Genomic DNA, 24,919 nt, shown 5'->3' with positions numbered 1-24,919 from the left:
TAATAGGGTATGCAAGGCTTCCTGGCACACTTAGCCCCACCATCATCTGAGAGAATGGGTCTGCTCCACCTAGGAGTCGTGAGGGGGTTGCTGGGACCGGGACTCGTGTTGTCTGGTACTGTCGATGGCCATAGTCTCATTCACCTGCCCGGGCTGCCTTCTACCTACCTCCTGATTTCATACAAGGCTGCTCCCATGCTGCCTCCTGCCTGACTCTCCCAGTGGGCCCCTTGAGTCAACTCCTTTGGTCTTCTTTCTGTTTTGCTGGAAAAGTGGACAAGAATCAGATGATTCTGAGATCCTGTGTTTGTTTTCATCTATGTGTGAAGTGGGACCACTGCCCAAAGTACTAAGTTTAAAGGAGAGATAGTTTTAGGGGAGAGTTGAGACATTATGTTTTTTCCATGGTTTATTTGTGTTGCCAATGAAATACCCGATAAAGACATCTCAGGCAGCTCTAACAATTGAATTGGGGAATAAATTTCCAGGGTGGCAAATTGGAATTTGATGTTAACCATGCAGACAGTGACTGAATTTCAAAGAAAAGGGAGAAATGTAAAGAAAGGCCTACTGCTAGTGCCTGTGTTGTCCTAGCATGGCTTTGCTTTGGGCATTCAAAATCACCTGGCTGGCAGATGCTTGGTAGGCTAAAACTCATGAGCAGGTGGAGTCTGGAATTAGTTTTGCTACCCTAATCCTTTTGCCCTGGGCATCACTGTTTTTATCATGTTACCACCATATGGTAATTTCCACTAGATTTTCTTATTCTTATTAGGTTTTCTGATTTTTACTCCAGCTCCTCCAGTTGGCCTAGATATGCCCAACTCCTTGCCAGCTGCTGCCTCTAGGGGGCGTGCCTCTCCCTGGTAGTCTTACCGGCTGTCTGGAGCCATGCTTAAAGAAACTACAGGGACTTCCCTGGAGGTCCAGTGGTTAAGCCTCCATGCTTCCACTGCAGGGGGCACGGGTTTTGATCCCTGGTCAGGGAACTATGGTCCCACATGCCCCATGGTGCAGCCAAAAGAAAAGAAAAGAAAAGAAAAGGAACTACAACACTAGTACCTTATTCAGCCTTACTCAGCATTACCAACTTCCTTGAACAAGGATAGTTAATAGCTTTCAACTAGTAGTATATCAATTCCCGTGCATTGGTAGTGGTTTTCTGAATCCTCATGTTGAGAGTGGTTCTGATAAAATAGCAATGGTAGCTATGGTCTTAGGATAACACAGTAGAGCAGCATCCTTCCATTGATCATATCTACACTAGAACTTCCTGCTGCCAGGCCTCACTCATTAGACCTGGTCCCCCATGGATACCCTCTCATACCTGGATATAGCCTGGGCTTATTACGCCTCTTAGGCTCCTGCAGGTGTGTTGTTAGCCTCTTAGAACAGGTCTTGAAATCATAACATGTCTGAACCAATTTGAATTCAGAAATTACAGTGTGTCTTATGGCTAGAGCTGAGACTGAGATAAAGAGATTGAAGGGCAGTGCAGTGTTAGTGGGAGGAAGAAAAGGAGGACATATCCAAAGAAAGCCCTGCCGAGGGCTGGGAAAAATAGGAGGAAAAGGGAATTGTACATGATGACGTACCAGAAGAAATTTTTGTAATTGTTTTATGATAACATAATTGTTTTACACTTGTACTCACAGACTCTCTCGGGCTCTTTTCCAAAAGCTGACCATGAAGTTTTAACAGTTTAAGAGCAAACAGGATATTATTATTTCTTTGACTTTAATGTTTTTAAGAATGAAGATAACATACTTTTAGGAAAGAACAGAAAACATTAAAATAACAACAACTAAAAACAACCGCCTGAACTGTAAACACAGTAAAATCTTAGAATGACATACTGAAAAATATAACTAGTTAAATTCAGCTGTAGACATTCTAGGATGCCCTTGCTGTTTTTATCTTCAGAAGTGTAAGATTTCTATTAAATCTTATTTCATTAAGTATGTTAAGATCAAAGCTCTAGCATTTATTAGTTATTTGATTTTGGCCGTAGTTTCTGAAACTATAAAATGGGAATTATAATAAAACCTATCTCAAATGTATTTGAAGTGCTTAGCACAATGCTGGCCTAGCACATTGTAAATGTTCAATATTTTAGCTATTATTATTATTATTATGTCTAATTTACATCCGGGATATATATTCCAGCATAGTATAATATACACTTTAGAGTGTTGAAGTAAACAAGCACTCACGACACCTTGAAATTCTGAGCAGGGGGAAAATATTGAGTAATGTAAATTTTATTTTGGTTGCCTAATATTCAGGGGAGAGAGGTATCCCTTTTCAAAATCCTATTTACTGATTCTTATATTTGATGCTAATGTAATATCATGACCTCATTTAATCTCTAATGGGAGTGGTGTAGTGTGCAGCATGCTGTGGATATAAAATGGAATCCAGAGAAACTGTTCAGGAATAATTGTGGGCCTAATTATGACTGAGGCCTGCCACGTCTGTAGCACCTCAGGAAAGCCTGGGGTCCCTGATGACAGTGGGCTGTGTAGTTGCCACATTTGCACTGAACACTTAAATAATACCATTAGCTGCTTGATCTTCAGTAGAACACTAGAGAGAAGTTAAAAAAAACTTTTTTTTTTTACGTTGGAAACTAAGTATTCCAAGCAAGGAGACAGTTCTGTTTATTTAGTGGTTAAATGAATGGGCTCTGGAGCCAGAAGGACATGTGTTCAAATTTTGCCTCTATACTACTTACTAATAGAACTATTGAAAGGTTTATATGAATTAGGCATTATGTGTATTTAATGTAGTGGCTCATACATAGCAAATGCTCAGTCATTCATTAAGTAAATATTTATGGAACATCTCCAATGTGGCAGGCAGTGGTGGAGGATGGGCAATGGTCTTGTTGATGTAGCAAGATCAAGAGACCTGGAAACTCCCTGCTCACAGGGAGCTGGCCTTTTAGTGAAGAGAGCTAAAAATAAATTAAAAAGCGGTAATAAGTGCTATGAAGAATAACAAATCAGGGTGAAGGATAGGGAGGTCCAGGGATCCTATTTTACAAAAGGGAGGTCCAGGGAGTAAATGTCAGCTATTATTATCTTGATTAACATTTCATTACATTACATTAGTTACATATCTAAATCCTTTTTTGCTGAGAGAAGAAAAAAAAATAAGACAATAGGATGAGTGAGAAGAGAGGGAGAGAGGGTGAAAGGCAATAAAGAAAAGCTAAGTGGGGAAAGAGTGAGGAATAAAAAGCCAACAATGAGGAGGAAAGAAAGAGGAAAGAGAAGAGAAAATGGTGTTATAAGCTGGCGCTGGCGTGCCGTGGGGAGAGGAAGGAGAGAATGGAATTCAGAGAAAATACTGTTGCTCTTTAATTGCTCAGTGGACTTTAAAATGTTTAGCTTTGGGATGAGCAATGTAATGGTGCTTTCAGGACATCGTTCTGAGGGCAGGACTAGTGATACAATTTACAGGACCAATGCAAAATGAAAATGCAGGCCTCCTTGTTCAAAAAATTATTAAGAATTACAAGATGGTGATGGCAGGGCATTAAGCCAAGAGCAGCTTCTTAGGCCCCGCATGGATGAGCCAGCTCTGAGAGCTTAGCGCAGAACCTGGCACACAGCAGGCATTCAATAAAAGCAGTTGTTGAATGAAGAGAACCTGGGGCTAATTACTTTTGAACTTCTTTGAGGACTGGCCCATATTTCAGAAAAACTGATTTTATTTGGCTTCAATTTCAGATTTCCTTCTATTGTTCTCCCCTGTGGGATATGGAACAGATTCCTGGACACAGTTTTGCCGCAGGAATCCTCCCAGGCCTGGCTGGGCTTTGTTCACATTCTCTTGCACTTACAGACTATGGCCACCTGGGGTCACTGCACCAACAAGGTAGAAGCTGGAGGAAAGCAGCTGACAAGACAGCCCCAAAGAGTGGCTAAAAAGCACAGGGAAGGGTTAGTTGATAAGAGCCAATATATAAAGACTGCCTGTACTCTACATTTTGATAAAGTTCTGCAATTATATAACAAAGGCTCTTAAACTCTTTAAGAAACATCTGAATGATATTAGCAAAGGCTTGAGAGGATAAAGATCAGGAAGTCTGCTATAGGGTTCCTAGGAGTGAGAAAGGGAATCTTTCTGTAGAGCTGTACCCTATCTCATGAAACATGCTTTTACAACATTAAGCTTAACATGAGAAGTATTTGCATGTGTATTATTTATTTAACAAATAGTAACTGGGCTGGTAGTAAACTATACAGACATTGTCCCATGCCTGGAAATGGAGACAGACTCGCTGATTGTTCGGCACCATGATGTGTGTGCCTCCAAGGACAATGAAGAGACCCTTGACTTAAAGCAAGATCCAGAGGGCTCACTAAAGTGGATCCAGAGCCAAGGGTCTAACCCAAAGACAGGGCCCTGGTTCCCCAGCCACAACAGGAACAACTTTCAGGCAGTTTCCTCCCATTGAGCATTCAGAAAAAAAAAAAATGAGGTTCAGGTTCAGAGAACTCTGATACAGAATTAGGCTATTTTGTTAATGGTTAGAAAAAAAGAACAATATTGTGTCTGGTTTTTATTTTTATTTTACCAAAGAGGAAGCTAAATTCTGGGCTTCCTGATTTAATAATAAATGTTGGATAATCCTCGTCTCCAATGCTCATGCAACATTATACATATATTATCCCCTTTAATCTCCTTTAACCACTTGGTGAGCTAGGGACTATTATTGCTCCCAACTCACACTTGAAGAAACTGAGGCTTAGACAAGTTAAGTCACTCTACCGAGGCCCCACATCTAGTAAGAGATGAATTGGAATTTGAACCCAAACATTTAAATGCCAGACCTGGGCAGCTGCATTCTACAGCCTCCTTCTGACGGAGAGGCTTTCCCAAGATTGTTTATTAGTCTGTAGACAAGCGGCTCAAAGTATAAGTCGTTAATGATTAAGATTTTATCTACAGGTTAAACCCTTACTTTGCTGGTTAGTTTCCTGCCAGACACAGAGCGCGTCTCCTGCTCTGTCAGTCTTCCTGATATATCTTTTCCCTCCCCGGAGTCCTGATGAGAGATTTTGGGTGGATCTCTGGAAGTCAACATCCACTGCCCCCAAAATAACTCGACATGCATGTGCAGTCCTCCAGTGTGCTCTACTGCCCCCAACCTCTTCAGACCAGACTGAGTCATTTATTCCTTGGGTAAAACAACATCGGAACAGTCTTCTTATCTGATTTTTTTTATTAACAGGAAAAACAGGAACAGCTTACTAGCTCCATCTTCTCCAACTCACTAGCTGTGTGGCTTTGGACAAGTGACCTAATCTCTCTAAGTCTCAGTTTCTTCAAATTAAATTGGAGATAGCAAAAGTACCCCAGAGGGTGAAATTAGACTTTAGTAAAATTAGTATTAATTTAATTACCAAAAAAAGTTATGAATTAAATTAGTAAAGATTAAATTAGATAATATAAAGGGCTTAGCAAATAGTGCTCAGTAAATAGCTATTATGGTTTTTATTTTGGCCTATAGCTGAAATTCTTCATTTTGGAGCCTTTTAGAAATGTAGCACTTTAGGCCTTTTTTCACATAAATGTGTTTGTTATAGCTACGTCCATAATTAAAATTTACATAGTTAGCTATTTAGGACATCTAGCTTTAAATTCTTAGCAAAAAACTTCAGGTACTAACGGAACTGTCAGAAGTCACAGAGGGAACCAGCAAGAGCTGTTTCAGAAGGAGAAGTGGTATATGGACTTCCTTCCATCTTGACTTGACTTGAGGGGAAGATACTGCCACTTAACGTTGAGGTAATCTCTATGGGCAGATGTTGAAACAGGCCAGGAGTGAGGAGTATGTAAGCAGGGCTGGCTTCCAAGGGCAGGGGCATTTGGAGCTGGGTTTAGACAGATGGCATCAGGGTTGGAGAAGAGAAGGGGAAAAGGTCTGGGTAATGAACACTCCAGAAAGGAATGCCCCACGAGTATGGGGCATTGCCAAATAAGAAGCTGGCTTGTGCCACATGTCTCCTCACCTTGCTTTACTCTTCAGAACAGTGAATTCTGGCCCTGCTCATCGTCTGAGCTAAGATAGCCTGCCATTTCCTGCAGAGAGAACTGGCTTTCTGTTCTCTTTGTAGGACAGTAAAAATTTGTTCTCGGATCTTATGTTTTGGTTTCAGGTTCAATTTTCAAAAGGCTTATTTTCCCCTCTCAAGAGCTGAACCTGCATTTCAGATGTGCTAACACCAGGTGGTGGTGCCTCAGCAATTGAGGACACAGTCTCCTAAGAAAAAAATTCAGTTTTTTACTACTCAGTAAAAAACAGTGGTATGAAGGGCCAAAACACTAGGGTCTAGGTATTTGGCTCCATCCAAGGATAAAAATTTAAATAACCAGAGGAATGGATGAAGTTTATATCCTCTGACAAAAGTCCATAAATATCATTTCTTGCATTGAAGCTCCTGATAAAAGTAAACATCAGGGAGTCTGAGGTAACGTTTTGTTTGTGCTGCAGATTTATATTAAGGCAACTGAATACACAATATTATAAGATGTTATATTTAATGTCAACATATAAAGAACAAGTTTGAAGAAACTAACTTTTTACAACTTGATATTGTTTTAATTCCTAATTATTACCAATAATGGATTAATTAAACTCCTACCTACTCAGACCTGTTTGGAATGCTCCTTTCTAACTCATCCTGAACTCTTTCCAATGGCTTCAGAACTTCAGCATTGTCTGGTTTAAAGACCCTCCAACTTTCTCTCAGCCATGTGCAGGACTCTATGAGGAACTATAAGAAATTGAAAAATTAAAAAAAAAAGTCATCTCTGAACTTAAGGACCTTAACATGGTGTGAAAGTGCTGGTGGACTTGGGAAGAGATTTCTTTTTTTTTTTTTCTGTATATTTTCACAGCTTGAGGAAGTGAGATTACCCAGAGAAGATCTGGATTCTCTTGTACCATCAAGACAGTGGAAACAGGCTTGTGATAGGGTTTCTTGGTAGAATAAGTATTTGGATGTAGCAGAGCTTCCTTAGTCTTCCAAGCCAGTGTGCACTGAGGTCAGCCGTGTTTCGGTTCCCTGGGGGTCAACTGTACAGAACAAACAAAATTCGAATTATAAAAAGGAACTAATCAAAACAAGTGCAAACTCTTAAAACAGTTGTTGGTGGAATGGATATATGTGCTACATTGAATCTAGAGTCAGTGGAGAAGGTTGTGATTCGTTAGGGAAATCTTTATGAAGGAGATAAATCTGAGTTGAAGTTTCCAAGGAGGGCAGAAATTTCACATTAATAGGAAGGAGGACATTTATATATGTTAGTAATGTTTATTGGGCCCTTACTAAGTGTGGCAGGCAGAATAATGGTTTCCCCACAATGTCCATGTCCTAATCCCTGGAATCTGCAAATATATTACCTCACATGACAAAAGGGATATTGGAGATGTGATTAATGTTAAGCCTTTGAGATAGAAGATTATACAGAATTACGGGGTTGTGTCAAACCTAATGCCATGGGTCCTTAAAAGCAGAGAATCTTTTCTGGCCTAGGTCAGAGTCAAAGGGAGATGTGACTACAGAAGAATGGTCAGAGAGATGCAATATTGCTGGCTTGAAAGATTGAGGAAGAGGGCCATGAACCAAGGAATGTGGAGGGCCTCTAGAAACTGAAATAGGTAAGGAAATGAATTCTCCCCTAGAGCCTCTGGAAAGAGCACAGTTGTGCTGACACCTTGATTTTAGCCCAGTGAAACCCGTATTAGACATCAAGCCTACAGAACTATAACATAATACATTTGAGTTGTTTTAAGCTAAGTTTGTGATAATTTGTTCCAGCAATAATAGAAAGCTAACACACCATGGGACAGCAAAATGAGGTAGACAGTACTATTATGGTCATTTACAGATGGGGAAACTGAATTATAAAGGGACTAGGTTCTTGCACAATGTCACCCAGCTGTGGAGTGAAGGACCAGGGAATTAAATTGAAGACACCAGTCTTCAGAGCTCATGCTCTTAATTATTATGCAATATCATCTCCCAGGATTTTTGTGGGAGGAGGATGGAAGTAGTAAAAGCTTCTAGAAAAAGCTCACTGAAGGAGTGAGTTACACAGCTGTGTAGGAAAGAGCTTGGTTGACTCAAAGGGACATTCAGAGCCCTGGATTAATGGAGACCAGAAAATATTTGTCCTTCAGGGCTAGGTATGTACTCTCTTCTTGACTAACCTTCTCAGTCGCTGCTTTGACCATGACAAACTGGTTTACTCAGCGTCCCACAAACACTTCACTAAACAGAACTCTTCTACACTAGTACCTTTGCCCAAGCCACCTGCCTTTCTTTCCCATCTCGCTGATGCCCACTGCTCTCAAGAGCTTCCACGCCTTATCCCAGCCACAGCAACTTGGGGGCACTTGGGTTCAAGGACTTTGGCATGAAATCACACATTGCACTTTTATCTTTGCCATAAGGTGTCATAGTTTGATGTCATTTACTTTTTCTGGCGCTTATAATTTATTTCCAAGTTGACTGGCCTCTGTGGACTTCCCGCGGGCAGGGACAGGAATCCACTCAGAGCAGTCGCCAGCTGGAACCTTCCTGGCTCATTCCTAAAATAAATCGTACTCCCACACACCATTTTGCTTTTCTTGAGTACACGTTTTCCTTTCTCTGACTCTCCACCACCCAGAGTAGTACATCAGGCCTCCCTGTTAAACGTTCCCATAGCTCTTATTACAGATTGTCGACCTCCCTCATTACTAAAGTATCCCCAGCGCGTGGCAGAGGGTCGGGCACACAGAATACAGGGATCTGTGTTAAAGCCCAGCCAGTTAATAGACAGCAACTAGGGACAAGTGCCGAGCGAGAGCTGGAGGTGACGCGTCTCCACGCCCCACCGCCCCCGGCAGTACCTTGGCCTCCCGCAGGTGTGGAGACCCGACACCTGCTCGCGGGCCCGCGCGCTGCCTCCCACGCCACCCGCGCGCCCCTGCGCTGCCCGCCCCACCCCGCCCGCCCCGCCCCTTTCCCAGCCCCGCCCCTTTCCCCCGCCCCCTCGCGCTCGCGCTCGCGCCACAGGCCGCTCGCCCCCGCGGTTCTCGCGGCGCCGCGCCTCGCTGGCTCCTCAGCTTCCAGCCAAGATGGCGGAGAGCGGCGAAGGTCTGGGCACCGTTCCGGAGCACGAGCGGATCTTGCAGGAGATCCAGAGCACCGACACCGCCTGCGTGGGGCCCACCCTCCGGTAAAGCTCTCATCCTCCCGGGGTCTCGGGCTGCCCCCTCCGGCCGCTCGTCGGGAGCCGGGAGGGTCGTCCGCCGCCGGTGGCGCGCGGAGCGGCCAGACAGGTGGTGCGCGAGGGGGCGGGTGGACGAGCTTCAGGGCGGCTGGCCGGGACCTGAGCCGGGACCGGGGCGGGGCGGCACGGGAGGCTACACCTGTCGGCGCGGCCCGCCTCAGCCGCGGGAGCTGTCACCGCGCAGCTGGAAGGTGTGGCTGCCAAGGCGCCTCTGACCCCGGGAGCCGCGGCGCCGCCCCGCCTTCGCAGTCCAGTCCCGGCCCTGGCCTGGGGTCTCGAGGACGCGCCTGGGGCTTCCTGGCTCTCAGATCGTGCAGGGGCCGAGGGCGGCTTGGCTGCGGGCGTGGCGGAGGCCAAGGTTAAGTGCCGACAGCCGGCGTGACAGAGGTACCGACGCTCGCGCAGGTGGAAACCTTGGCGAGCTGGGCTGCCGAGGGCGTGGGAGAATTGAAATTGAGCGGGAGACGCCGGCACCATTATCGCCCCTCCCGCGCGGCCAGAGTGGGCGAGGAGGGAGCGTGGGCTGGAGGGGAGGAGCTGACGCTCGGGAACGCGCTGATGTGACCGTGCGCTCGCTCGGCAAGTCTGGGGAGCTTTTACTTATTTACGAACGTTACATTAATTTTGCATGCATTTCCCAGTTTATTTTAAAAAGAATCTCCACCCTTTAAAAATAGTACAAAAACAATGAATATTCCAGACTGAATACCTGCTGCCCTAATAGAATATTAGCCGGGTACTATAGTGATCCATTAGAGTGTTAGGCACTTTCTTCAAGGATGAGTGCCTTTTAAACACAAGGTTTCATTTTTCGCTGTGATGATAATGAAATTATTATTCACTTAGGGAACTTGGGACACATTGGGCTTTAATCATTATTATTATATTTCTTCAGGATACATTCCTAGAAATGGAGCGCTGGATATTTTGTGGACTGAGGATGTAGTATAAAGTGAAGCCAGTTCAAGTTATGACGTAAATCCACCTTGCTCTGATAATCCGGAGACCTGGGTTCTTGGTTTACCCTAGTCTAACCACTGATGAAGTGTGCGGTCATGGGCAAAAATCATTTAACTTCTCTGGACCTTGATTCTTTATTTGTAGACAGGGGAGGGGTAGGTGTTTAGATGCCCAGAAAGCCCAGGACCTTAGGGACCTTGCCTATTTGTTTACTGCTGTATGCCTAACACGAAGCATGTGGTAGGCATCTGATATATTTTTGTCAAATGAAGTTCCATTTATGATAAGAATAATTAGTGCATTTTCTTAATTTTTCAATGTAATTCTTTTCATAAAACTCTGCATTTGGTAATGAAAGTAGAAGTCATAGACTAAAAGGAAGCTTTGTTTTCCTCACTGTGTGGTGAAACTGAAAGAGTACAGTATGTGGTACAGTTATCAGAACAGTCCGTTTTTGAAAATAGTATTGGTTATGAAGGAGATGCTGCTTCTTGAGAAAATGTGCTAGGCAGTGTTCTTGATAGCAGATGAAATTGACTTAGAAGAAAAATTTGAAATACAGTTGGCTCTTGAACAATATGGATTTAAACTGTCGATCCACTTATACCTGGGATTTTTAAAATAGCAAATACCGTGGTACTACACGATCCACAGTTGGTTGAATCCGAGGATGTGGAACCCGGGATATGGAGGAAACCAGTGTATGGACAGCTGACTATAGGTTATATGTGGATTTTTCACTGCGTGAAGAGTCCGAGACCCTAACCCCCTCATTGTTCAACAGTCAACTGTATATTGAGAGATTTTTGTGACACAAATAGAATATATATATTCATGGTGTTATCATTCTGTTCTATTTTGCTGGACAGTTTTGTAACCTCACTTTGTTGAAACCCACACTCTTTTTTTTAATGAACTACGTTGACTCACACTTATCCTATATATACACTTGTCATCTCTCATTTATAAGCAGACTCTTTGCACACACATGTAGAAGGCACTATTAGTGGTCTTTTCTCTTGAACAATTTAAGCTACTGTTATCTTTTCCCAAGGTTTCACTGAGTGAAATGCTAATACTAAATTTAAAAAAAACTTTCATTATGGGAAAATTTAAGTGTTTTAAAAAGTAGAAAAGTCTAATGGGCCACATGAATTTATCATCTAGCTTCAATTCAACCCCTGGCCAGTCTCATTTGATCTCTTCCCATTTCCACTCTTCCTCACCCTGGATTATTTTGAAGCAAATCCCAGACAGCAGTTCATTCATAAATATTTCAGCATTAAGATCAATTTTTGTTGTTATTTCTCAATTAAGTTTTAGCTGGCATGTAGGCTTATGTTGTTATAGTTATTATTAATATTATTTTTCTTAGTGGCAGACTTTTTTTCAGCCTGACCTTTTCCAGACTCACTTTATCAGATCAGTCTTCCTGGAGGAAGCCAGATGATTAAATGAGAAGCATATTATACACTTTTCACAGGGCCTGGTGTATGATGTGGTTCTTTGGCCACAATGGAATTAAATTAGAAGTCAGTAGAAAAGTATCTGGAAAATTCCCAAATATTTGAACACTGAAAAACACACATCTAGATAACCCATGGATGAAAGAAGAAATGGAAAGAGAAATTAGAAAGTATTTTGAATGAATAAAATGAAAACACAACATATCAAAATTTGTGGGATACAGCTAAATCTATAATTAGAGAGAAATACACTAAACACCTCTACTGGAAAAGAATGGTTTAAAATAATGGCTTCATCTTCTAAGTTAAGAAACTAGAAAAAAAAGAGCAAATGAAATCCAAAAGAGCCAAAGAAAGATGATAATGATCAGAGTGGACATCAGTGAAATAGGAAATAGAAAAACAGTTGAGAAAATCAGTGAAACTGAAACCTCATTCTTTGAAATGAGTAAAATTGATAAACTTCTAGGGGAAAAAAGGGAGCAGATACCAGTGATCAATTCTCAACTCACTTTGAGGTCAACATTAACCTGATACCAAAACTAAACAAAGACATTTCTAGAAAAGGAAACTATACACCAGCATTATTAACACACACACTAAAACACTTTTAACAGAATTTTAGCAAATTAAATCCACAATATATAAGAATAATAAATGGGATTTATTTCAAGAAGGCATGCTGGTTAACACTTGAAAAACCAACTGACGTAATTCATATTAAACTAAAAAAAATTATATGATCATCTTAATAGATGCAGAGAAAGCATTGACAAATCTAACATTCATTCCTGATAAAAACCCTCAGAAACTAGGAATGGAAATTCCTCAGCCCGAAAAAAGGCATCTATGAAAAACCTGTAGTTAACATTAAACTTAACGGTGAAAGACTGAATGCTTTTCTCCTAAAATCAGGAATAAAGCAAGGATGTTCCTTCTCACAACTTCTATTCAACACTGTACTAGAGGTCCTAGCCAGTATAATAAGATAAGAAAAAAAAAACTTGATTGGAAAATCATCTTTATTTGCAGACAATGTAATTATCTATAGAGAAAATCCTATGGAATGCATAGAAAAGCTACTAAAACTGTTAAGTGGGTTTAGCAAGGATATAGGACACCAAATCAGTATGCAAAAATCAATTGTATTTCGGGCTTCCCTGGTGGTGCAGTGGTTGAGAGTCCACCTGCCAATGCAGGGGACATGGGTTCGTGCCCCGGTCCGGGAAGATCCCACATGCCGCGGAGCGGCTGGGCCTGTGAACCATGGCCGCTGAGGCTGCGCGTCCGGAACCTGTGCTCCACAACGGGAGAGGCCACAACAGTGAGAGGCCCGCGTACCGCAAAAAAATAAAATAAAATAAATAAAATTCCTTTGTGATTTCTTCTTTGAGTCATTGGTTATTTAGACGTATGTTGTTTAATTTCTATGTATTTGTGAATTTCTCAAACATCCTTCCATGGTTAATTTCTAATTTCATTGCATTTGGTCAGAGATCATACTTTGTATGACTTCAGTCCTTTTAATTCATTGAGACTTGTTTTATGGCCTCACATGTGGTCTATCCTGGAGAATGTTCCATGTGCAATTGAGAAGAATATGTATCCTGATGTTGGGTGGAAGAGTCTATAGATGTCTGTTAGATCTCATTAGATAATAGTTGTTCAAAGTCTTCTACTTCCTTTTTGATATAATGCTTAGTTCTATCCATTATTGGGTATTGGATAGTTTTTGCTTCATGTGTTTTGGGCTCTGTTGTTAGGTGTATAAATGTGTATACTTGTTACATATTCTTGATTGAAAGACTCTTTTTCTATCCTTTTACTTTCAACCGATTTTTATCCGTGAATCTAAAGTGTGATGGATCTTATTTTTTATCCAGTTGATCTCTGACTTTTGACTGGATTGTTTAATCCATTCATATTGAATGTTAATATTTATGTAGTTGGATTTATAGCTGTCATTTTACGTTTTGTTTTCTGTATGTCTCATTTCTTTTTGCTCCTCTGTCCCCCCTGCCTTTTTTTTTTTTTTTACTATTTTTTGTTAAGTGAATATTTTCTAGTGTAACATTTTAATTACTTTAGTGATTTTTCCCCAGTATTTAAAAGAAATTTATTTCTTAGTGGTTGCTCTCAGAATCAGCTTTCAGATTAATTCTAAATTAATTCCAGTGAAGTACCGAAACGTTACTCCTATATAACTGTTTCCTCTTTCCCTTTTTTGTGCTATTATTGTAATATCTTACATCTATATATGTTACAAACACAACAATATGGTGTTCCATTTGTTGCTGTATATAACTTCTTATTTTTCAAAGAAGCTGAGAGAAAGAGAGCAAGTATATTTATAGAGTTTGTTACATTAGCCTTATTTACCATTTCTAATTCTCTTTATTTGTTGCTGAGTTTTTAGTTGTGTCATTTTCTTATTCCATTACAGCTTTGTTCCCACATACTTAATTTGTGCTGTTATTTTCAAATATGTTTCTGCATGTTGTCAATACAGTTATGTACATATTGTCCTATGCAATTGCTTTTCAAATTAGTTAAGAGAGGAAAGATGCATTTATACTGTCTTTTAGAATTACATAGTTACCTTTGCTGGTGTTCTTGTGTGTGTGTGTGCATGTGTTCATATTGCCATCTGGGTTCACTCTTTTAATTATGAAGAACTTCTCTTAGTATTTCTTGTAAGGCTGGTCTGCTGGTAACTAATTCCCTCAGTCTGTTTATCTGCAAGTGTCTTTATTTTGCCTTCATTATTTGAAAGATAGTTTTGTTGGTTATAAGATTCTTAGCTGACAGTTTTTTCTTTTAACACTTGAATATATTATCCCACTGCCTTTTGGCCTCCATTTCTTCTGTTGATAAGTCAACTGTTAATCTCAGTGGGGTTCCCTTATATGTGTTTTTTTCCCCCTTGTTTTCAAGATTTTCCCTTTGTCTTTTATTATTTTTACTGTGATGTGTCTGGGTATGGAGTTCTTTGTGTTTATCCTTCTTGTAGTTTGTCGATCATCTTAGATGTTTAGTTTAATGTTTTTCATCAAATTTGGGAAATTTCAGCCATTATTTCTTCAGATATTCTTTCTGCTCCATTTTCTTCCTTACTTTGATACTCCCATCATGTGTATGTTGGTGTGCTTAACACTGTTCACATTTCTCTGAAGCTCTGCATTTTCTTCATTCTTTTGTCTCTCTGTTTGGATTACATATTCTGTATTAGTCTATGTTTAATTAGTCTTTCTTCTGCTAATTTATGTCTACTGTTGAGATCTTCTAATGAGTGTTTCTTTTCTGTTGTTGACTTTTCAACTCCAGGATTTTAACTTGATTCTTTTTTATGATTTCTCTTTCTTTGTCAATAGTCTCTTATTTCATTAGACATTGTCATCATACCTTCTTTCACTTCTTTAAGCACGTTTTGTTTTGAGTACTATGAACCTAGTACTTTGAAGTCTTTGTTAACTCCACCATCTAAGCCCTCTCACAGGGCCTGTTTCTTTTCCTGTGTGTGGGTCATAGTCTCCTATTTCTTTGCCTATCTCATAATTCGTTGTTGTGGTTGAAAACTAAAATGTTTAGACAGTATATTGTATCAACTCTTTTTTTTTTTTTGCGGTACGCAGGCCTCTCACTGCTGTGGCCTCTCCCGTTGTGGAGCACAGGCTCCGGACGCGCAGGCTCAGCGGCAATGGCTCACGGGCCCAGCCGCTCCGTGGCATGTGGGATCTTCCCAGACTGGGGCACGAACCCGTATCCCCTGCATTGGCAGGCGGACTCTCAACCACTGCGCCACCAGGGAAGCCATGTATCAACTCTTTATATTGATTCCCACCCCCACCCCCCAACCACCTTCTGGGGCTTGTTTTTTTCTTTCCCTAATATTTATTTATTTAATTAATTTATTTATTTTGGCTGTGCCAGGTCTTAGCTGTGGCATGCAGGGTCTTTGTTGCGGCATGCAGACTTCTTAGTTGCAGCATGCATGTGGGATCTAGTTCCCTGACCAGGGATTGAACCTGGGCCCCCTGTATTGGGAGCACCGAGTCTCACCCACTGGACCACCTGGGAAGTTCCTGGAGCTTGTTTTTGTTTGTGTTTGTTTGTTTAGTGGCTCGGCTGGACTATTTCAGTCAAGTGTATTTCCCTCACAGTGTGAAGCCTCTGCTGCAGCTCCTCAGAGGGCACAATCTTGGCATGTACACAGTCACTCTGGAATGATAGTGGTTTTAGCAGAATTCTCCTTATGTCTTTCCCTGATCTCTCTGTTAAGCTGTCTGCTTATCTTTTTTTTTTTTTTTTTTAATCTTTTGGCCAGGCCCCGTGGCATGTGGGATCTTAGTTCCCTGACCAGGGATCGAACCCATGTGCTCTGCATTGACAGCATGGAGTCTTAACCACTGGACCACCAGGGAAGTCCCTGCCTGCTTATCTTGATATCACACTGACATGTTAGACTCCAGTAATTGCTGGCTGGTTGCTTTATTGTTTTCAACAGTATTCAGGGGCATAAGTTGTTTCACAGTCTAATCCAATTAAATCTGGTCCCCTTTGCAGTGGTAGGTTTTTTTTACCCCTTATGCAAGTAATTTGTTGAGGCAGTACTTTCAGATGAAACCTGTAGGAGTGAGGGAAATAGGATAGGGTAGAGGAGATCTAAAACTGTGGGTTCATCTTAAGTCTAGCCTCAGCCTGATTCCAGGAGGAGCTCTGAAGTTAGAGTGATATCACAGGGACTTCCCTGGTGGCACAGTGGTTGAGATTCCAGCCTGCCAATGCAGGGGACACGGGTTCAATCCCTGGTCTGGGAAGGTCCCACATGCCGCGGAGCAACTAAGCCCGTGTGCCACAACTACTGAGCCTGTGCCCCTAGAGCCCGTGCTCTGCAACAAGAGAAGCCACCACTCGCCGCAACTAGAGAAAGCCCGTGTGCAGCAACGAAGACACAGTGCAGCCAAAAATAAATAAATAAATAAAATAAATTAAAAAAAAAAAAGAATGATATCACAGAGTTGTTCCACTTTGAGGCAATGGGGCTGAACTTTTACTCCCACCTCCAACAACCTCTCATTGGCTATAGGCTACCCCCCAGAGTGTGTGACTACTGGGGGGCACACCTTCCCAGGCATTACTGGGCAGAGTGCCTCCTACTCACAGGTCTCCAGAGAAGGGTGCAGCTATGGGTCCTTAGTAGCTGGGAGGAGAATGCACCACCAGGTAACAGGGATCTACTACACACCCCAGCAGCTAGAACACATCCAACTAGATCATGCTTAGTAAGTTTGAAGGAAAAAATGATAGACTTTTTCATTTACTTCTCTATTTTATATTTATTCCTGGCTTAATGATTTTTCTAGTGGATTAAGTTCCCTAATCTTCCCAATCTTGATTTTTAAATATTACTTAGAGAATTGTGATAAAATACACATAACATAAAGTTTACCATTTTAAATGTGCAGTTCGTTTCATTAAGTACATTAACATTGCTCTGCAGCCATAACCACCATCCATCTCCAGAACTTTTTCACCTTTCCGAACTGAAACTGTACTCATTAAATGGTAACTCCCCATTGTCCCAGCAGCCCCCGGTAACTACTACCATACTTTCTGTTTCTATGAATATGATTACTTTAGATACCTCATATAAGTGGAATCATATAATTGTTCTTTTGTGACTGGCTTATCTCACTTAACATTATGTCATCAAGGTTCATCCATGTTGTAGCATGTATCAGAATTTCCTTCCTTTTTGAGGCTGGATAATATACTATTGTACGTATATACTACTTTCTGTTTATCCATTATTTGTTGATGGACGCTCAGATTGCTTCCATCTTTTGGCTGTTGTGAATGCTGCTGTGAACATGATGTACAAATATGTGTTTGAGTGCAGGGTTAGTTTTACAGGCCAATCTCTGAGGTTTGTTCTGATCATAGGAGGGCTCTTCACATTTTCTTTCTCTGGTTCTTTTTGGTAAACTGGCTGACCTATGATTTAACTTGTTGATCACATGGAGGTACCAGACTCCTCTCAATTGCTTACTACCAAAATCTCCATTGTTTTCAAGAGTACCATAATGTTTGGACTTCCTTACATTCTGTTCGAAATAAAGTCAGTTTTTTGAGGGAGAACTTTGCAATTTTCTCCTGCTTCTTCCAGTGGGGATAATCTCTGCGCCACTGCACCAGAGCTTGGGGCAGGAACAATGGCCTGTTTCAGGTGATACTGTTCTTAAAGAGCAGCACTCTGGATGGGGCAGAGGACCTCTGTTCTTCTTGGCCTGCCCCTCAAAGTGTACAGCCCCTGTCCTATGAGCTTGTTACAGACCAGGGTTCTTGGCCTTCCTTAATCAATAGAAATTGATAAGAGACCAGACAAGAAATTCAGGCAAGGCTTTATTGGGGCCCCTGCTACAGCAGGGGGAGCAAAAACAGGTAACAATTTCCTTTGCTTGCTCCTCAAGGTGGGGGCCAGCTGGTTCCTTAAATGGGGTGAAGGTAGGGGTGTGTCCAGGGGTCAGGCTGGAGGGGTGGCTTAGGTGGTTTGCCCACCCCTTTGGTGGTGTTGAGTGCAGGGGGCATGCACAGTACACTGCTTTTGCTCTTGACACCCTATTTTTGCTCCTGGCTCTTCAGAGGTGGCAGTTGGGGTTTTTTTTGGTCTTTTTGTGTCTTGTCCATAATTTGCCCCATTTGCATATGCAGGCAATTATTTTAAGTCCCTTATAGTTTCTTTGTATTTTGTTGCTGGAGGAGACATTTGCCCAGGTTCAGACACTGCAGCAACGGGTCCCAGGTCCCAGGTCTCAGGTCCCAGGTCCCAGCCTGTCTCAAGCTGAGGTGGGGCAGTTGGGATCCCAGTATTCCTGGCTACTCCATCTTTGGGAAAGCCTCTGTCCTATGACATCCTTCATGGGGCTGGGTGGAGGAAGGAGGCCCCCAAGCTTTCAGCCACACTCACCTGGAATTTAGGTTCTGTAACACAGAGCTGTGGGGGAGGGAGGATGAGAAATGCGGTATGCCTGCCCTTTTTCTGACCCTTAACTGAAACCTGGGGGGAGAGGAAGCCCTGACTACTTAGCCACACCCAGCCAGGATGGAGCTTCTATCATGCTAAGCTGGAGGAAGAGTGTTAGTTGTGGTTCAGGGGCCATAAGCTCTTACTGTTCTTAGTAGATTTTCTTGAATAAATGTTTCTTCATTTGCTGTATGCTCTTGGGACAATTTTCAGAGATTTCAAATGGTGTTTTTTGTTTTTAAGTAATTTTCATTGGTTATGGTTGTTTCACTAGGAAGTAGGTTCATGAATTCTGGGAAACTTCATCTTGTTTTTCATTTAAATAGAGGTAGAATTCACAAAACATAAAATATGCTATTTTAAAGGTACAATTCAGTGACATTTAGTACATTCACAATGTTGTACAACCATTATCTCTATCTAGCTGCAAAACATTTTCATCGTTACAAAAGGAAACCCTGTACTCCTTAAGTAGCTACTCTCCATTCCCCCTCTTCCCCCAGCTGCTGGCAACTACTACTCTGTTTTCTGTCTCTATGGATTTACCTTTTTTGGATATTTCATTAAAATATTGATAGAAGCATACAGTATATGACTTTTTGTGTCTTTTTTTCATTTCAGCATAATGTTTTGAGATTCATCTATATTGTAACAATGTATCAGTACTTCTTTCTTTTTTATGGCTGAATAATATTCCACTGTGTGGATATTCCATGTTTTATTCATCCATCAGTTGGTGAACATTTGGGTTGTTTCTACCTTTTGGTTGTTGTGAATGTGCTGCTATGAACATTCATGTATAAGCTTTTGTTTGAATGTCTATTTTCAGTTTTTTTAGGTATATATCTAAGAGTGGAATTGCTGAGTCATATGGCTATTCTATGTTTAACTTTAAAAAGTCTATTTTGTGAAGTGTCAATAGTTTGAAGTGCCGCAAGGCTCTGAAACTGTCCTTCATTGTTGAAGCCATAAACTCGGACTTACAGCTTATAGCAGAGCTTTTGGGCAAGCGTAAGAGTGAAACAAAGACTGTCTGTAGATGACAGAGGCTTAATGGCTATGGTTAATTTATTCCTGTAACTAATATTAGAATGGAGAACAGTAAAATTTTCTGTCAGGTACAATACATTACTACTTAAAAGTTTTGATTAGTGAAAACATAGTTATAGCTAGCAATTTTTGTCCCAGAAATTGACATTCAAGGGCTTCCCATGAAGAGTACAATTTCAAAAATGTTTGTATTATAACATTTTTTACTTATACACATTTAACTTAGGAAGGGTGAGCATCTCTCTTATTTGACAGTTCTTCCCGTGCAACATTTACTATAGTAATATATCAAACAAACCTAATTATTTATAGTCTTTTTATAAGATGAAAATAAATAACTGTGCTCTTTCTGGGTTCTTCTGGGAAATCTCCAAGACAGTTATAGATGTGAAAGATATCTTGAAAGTTTTATTTTATTTTTTCTATAGGATCCAGATTGGAAAGGCAAAATCAGAACAGTTGTCAGAGGTTGCCTGAGAAGCAAAACTTGGTTAATTAAAGTGAAAGTAAAGCATTTAAAAAATAAACATAGATAACTTGATTGTAAAGCAACTTAGTTCTTTCATAAGTGAGAGGAAACCTTTTCTGTTTTTTATTGAATAATCAAGAATATAATAAAGTCCACATGAAGTACAGACATTATTCTGGCAAAACAGTCATCTAGGCAGATTACATAGAAGGTAAAGAGTAACCTTTCATATTTTAGGCAGGTCATTAAACCAGTAAACCAAGGAAGCAAGCCCAACAAAACTGAACAAATGTTGCTAAATTTTAAACATATATCATAGCGTATTTTCAGTCTTATATTGTAAATGAAGGCAAATAAAATTCATTTTCCATGTTTTGTCCTTCATTGTGCTCTTCCATGTTCTTAAACAGTTTGCTTTAGAGCACTTGTTCTTTTTTTTGGGATCTGTGAGGTCAAAACTATTTTCAAATAATGCTAAGAGGTTATTTACATTAAAATGCAGTGCATTTATCATTGCTACTTTCAAATGAATCGGTCAATTTAAAAAAAAATATCTGTTTTGGGAATTCCCTGGCAATCCAGTAGTTAGGACTTGGCGCTTCCACTGCTGGGGGCCTGGGTTTCATCCCTGCTCAGGGAACTAAGATCCTGCAAGCCACGCTATGCAGCACCCCCCATACCCACACACAAAAAATTTCAGTTTTAGTTTTTAATGCGGTAAATATCAATAGTTAGAATCCACATAAACAAAAGCTTTTTCGATTTCTCAGTAAGTTTTGAGAGTTATGTAAAAGAGACCCCCAAATTTGAAAACTACTGCTGTAGGAGAAAGCTGCTCTTTTTCCTTGATAAAACAGAAGTACATACACAGTTGTATTTCTCTGTCACTGTTCCTAGTATCTTAACTACTGCTAATGGTTCTAACTTTTAACCAAAGTAACTAATTTATATTTCACATTGAAACACGGAAGTGGAACATTGAGAATTGTCTGAATAAGAGCAAATCTCGTGAATACAACTTCTTACAGATACAAACGTCACTTTTATACCTTAAAGTGGCAAAAATGAACACTTTCATGGACACATCCGGAAACTATAGATTTTCAATAGCATATAAAAATAAGAAGCAAAAGTATATAAACTTAGTTATGCTTAGTAATCAGTCTGCTAGGATTCCATTATACTTAAAAATTAACTGCTACCCAGTGATTGTCTCATAATTAACTTAATATTAAGGTTTTAAGTTACCTAAAGATCTTAGAAATTAATCTTTAATATGTGTTGAAATAAAAAGTTTGTCAGAGTAATGATTCTGCTTAGTTGAGCACAAATTTACATTTTTAATCATCTTGAATATTTTTGTAGGGTAATGTTAGCTTGTTTGATTAGTGAACCTGTGTGTGTTCAGGGAAAAACAAACCCAAGTGGAATAAAATGATTAATCATAAAAAATAAATAGCTATTTTTATAAACCAAAATGATCCAACTAGGCTTGTTTGCTGAAGTTGTACAGTTAACTCTTGAACAACAGGGGTTTGAACTGCGCAGTTATACGCAGATTTTTCTTCAGTAGTAAATACAGCAGTACTACAGGGTCCGAGGTTGGTTGAATCGGCGAATGCAGAATGCAGATACAGAGGAACCTTGGATATGGAGGACTAACTATAAAGTTATATGTGGATTTTTGACAGTGTGGAGGGTTGGTGCCCCTAACTCTTGAGTTGTTCAAGGGTCAAACTGTACGTGAATTATGTGAACTTAGATTTTTTTTTTTTTTTGCTGTACGCGGGCCTCTCACTATTGGGGCCCCTCCCGTTGCGGAGCACAGGCTCTGGACACGCAGGCTCAGCTGCCATGGTTCACGGGCCTAGCCGCTCCGCGGCATGTGGGATCCTCCCGGACTGGGGCACGAATCCCTGTCCCCTGCATCGGCAGGCAGACTCTCAACCACTGCGCCCCCAGGGAAGCCCTGAACTTAGATTTTTTAAATGTTTCTAAGTTAATTCATGTAGGAAGAAATTTTTAAAGAAGTCTAGCACATTTAAAGTGTTAGAAATTCAGTTTTTTTTGTTTTCTGGGAATTTTACAAATATTCCATTTATATAAGTGCTTTTTTTTTTTTTTATCAATAAGCCAGTCAAAATAGAGACTTTAAAATCTAAATACTGAATAACCTCTGGAGATAAATTGTTTGATTTATCACACACAATGAGAGGTAAAAACCTTTCTGAATTACAGATACAGAGCTTTATAGCTTTGATTCTATAATTTCACCCCCAGGTCAAGAGACATGAGTTGTAGAGAGAAAACCTCCCGGGTCTAGTTATCAAAGAACTGAAAATGAAATTCTTAAAAAATTTGAGCTCAAAATTGACAAATAGACAAACCAGAGTGTCTTTCATCTTGTACCCAAGAGATTTGTCATCCTTGTATAGGGATCATCAAATAAATGTCAAACTATGAAACCAAATTCTCAGTCATTGCTACCACTTAGGGGTAATAACTTATTGGCCATATAGTAACTGGAAACCAGATGAAAATATACAATCTGTAGAGAGGGAAAAGAAACAAAACAAAACTTACAGAAACAGAGTCAGCAAAGTTAAATGTATGTTGCCACTTGAGTTTTCCTCCTAGAAGCCCTTGAAAAGCTAAAGCAGCCCATGAGGTGCAGTTCTGTGGTAATGCAGTTTCCTGGTTCTGCTGGGTGAATCCACTGGGCATCCTGGTGAAACCTCCAAAACTATTAAAAGATAAATTTTAAAAATGATAAAATTATACAGATATAAAATTAGGGACTCTCCTGGCCGTCCAGCGGTTAGGACTCCGTGCTTTTACTGCCAAGGGCGGGGTGGGGGATGTTCAATCCCTGGTCAGGGAACTAAGATCCCACAAGCTGCGCGGAATGGCGGAAAAAAAAAGCCAACCAAGAACCGCCCCCCCCCAAAAAAAACCCCTAAAAACAGAGCTGTGATGACTGAGTGAGAAAGTCACAGCTATCATTAAATAAAAATTAATGCATGCCAGGGAATTTTATTTAACTTAATAATTAATGAGAGAACCAGTAAGATGTTACAATTGTTTTAAAGGCAATGGCAAAAAAAAATGATATAGGCATTTGGGAATGCTGAAATAGATTTGTCAGTAGACAAATAACTGGTCAGTATCTGCAGGGCAATAATCAGTTGCATTCCACTGGTAAAAGTGTTTTGCATTTCTATGGGCAAGAGTAACTTGCATTACTATCAGCTTTCAGCAATTTACAGAAATGTAAAATAGCCCAAGACAGTGAAAACCACAGATAATCTAGAAGGGTGCCGTTAGGTGGGACATTCAGTAATTGTTTTTGTCCATTTCAAAATCTTTCACAATTTTTCTTGCCATTAGTTGGAAACATTTTTTTTTCATTTTGTCTTTTACTATGCATATCCCTTTTTTGCCATGCAGAAGTTTTTATGAAAATAAAATTCAGGGAATTCCCTGGCAGTCCAGTGATTAGGACTCCACGCTGTCACTGCCAAGGGCCCAGGTTTGATCCATCGTCGGGGAACTAAGGTCCCACAAGCCGCGCAGCATGGCCAAAAAAAGAAAAGAAAAGAAAATTCATCAATCTTTGGCCTTTTTGCTTGATTTTTGAATTATAGGAAAGTGTTCCATGCTACTAGGTTATAGGGAGATCGACTCATGTTTTCTTTTGGTACTTGCATGGCTTTATTTTTTACATTCACATTTCTGATCCTCTTGAATTTGCCTGGGGTATGATGTGTTTTTTTTGTTTGTTTGTTTTGTTTTTTGCGGTATGCGGGCCTCTCACTGTTGTGGCCTCTCCCGTTGCGGAGCACAGGCTCCGGACGCGCAGGCCCATCGGCCATGGCTCACGGGCCTAGCCGCTCCGCGGCATGTGGGATTTTCCCGGATCGGGGCACAAACCCGTGTCCCCTGCATCGGCAGGCGGACTCTCCACCACTGCGCCACCAGGGGAGCCCCTGGGGTATGATGTGATTTTATCTTTTTTTTTTTTGGCTGGCCCCCCGCCCCTGCAGTGGAAGCACGGAGTCCTAACCACTGGATCACCAGGGAATTTCCTGATTTTATCTTTTTTTATATGGCAAGCCAGCTATCTTAACACTTATTCAAAAGTATATCTTTTTCTCATTGATTTGAGATGCTGCCATTATCATTTACTGAATTTTCTTATGTGGTGGGTCTATCTCTGGTTTTTATCCTGTTCATTGTCTACATGTTTGTTCATGTGCTATATACCATCATACAATTACAGAGACTCTATTGCTATAGTATCTGGTAGGGCTTCCCTCACCTTATTGCTCATCTTTTTCAGGGGTTTCCTAGTGACTCTTCCTTGTTTATTCTTCCAAATGAACCTAATAATAAACTTGTCTCATTCTAGAAAAATCCTCAAAGTATTTTATTGAGAATGAGTTAAATTTATAAATTAAATAGTGAGAACAGACATCTTGATGATGTTTAGTCTTCATATCTACCAACATGTTATGTCTTTCAGGAGAGTTAGAAGTTTTGCACAAATAAATTTTAGAATTCTTTAAGGTTACGTGTAGTTATTTTTTGGTTGTTATTTTAGTTGGGTTTTTTCTTACATTCTCATTTTTGTTTATATATGTGAATGCTGGTAATCTT

The 24,919-nt window shown here is 40.5% G+C and overlaps 1 protein-coding gene across 2 annotated transcripts in view; it reads left to right on the top strand.

Annotated features, from left to right (window-relative positions):
- The first annotated feature begins 9,109 nt into the window (after window positions 1–9,109).
- Window positions 9,110–24,919, top strand: part of EXOC6 (exocyst complex component 6) — a 194,943-nt gene continuing 179,133 nt past the window's right edge. The window contains exon 1 of one of the 2 annotated variants that reach the window (XM_060114007.1): window positions 9,110–9,240. In XM_060114007.1, the coding sequence (XP_059969990.1) occupies window positions 9,140–9,240 (101 nt within the window). In that variant the 5' untranslated portion in view covers window positions 9,110–9,139. The remainder of the gene's footprint in view (window positions 9,241–24,919) is intronic. The other variant, XM_060113927.1, reaches the window with a different exon arrangement.

This window comes from Mesoplodon densirostris, chromosome 1 (genome assembly GCF_025265405.1).
Source record: "Mesoplodon densirostris isolate mMesDen1 chromosome 1, mMesDen1 primary haplotype, whole genome shotgun sequence".
Taxonomy (NCBI): domain Eukaryota; kingdom Metazoa; phylum Chordata; class Mammalia; order Artiodactyla; family Ziphiidae; genus Mesoplodon; species Mesoplodon densirostris.
This window is presented reverse-complemented; position numbering and strand designations above follow the sequence as displayed.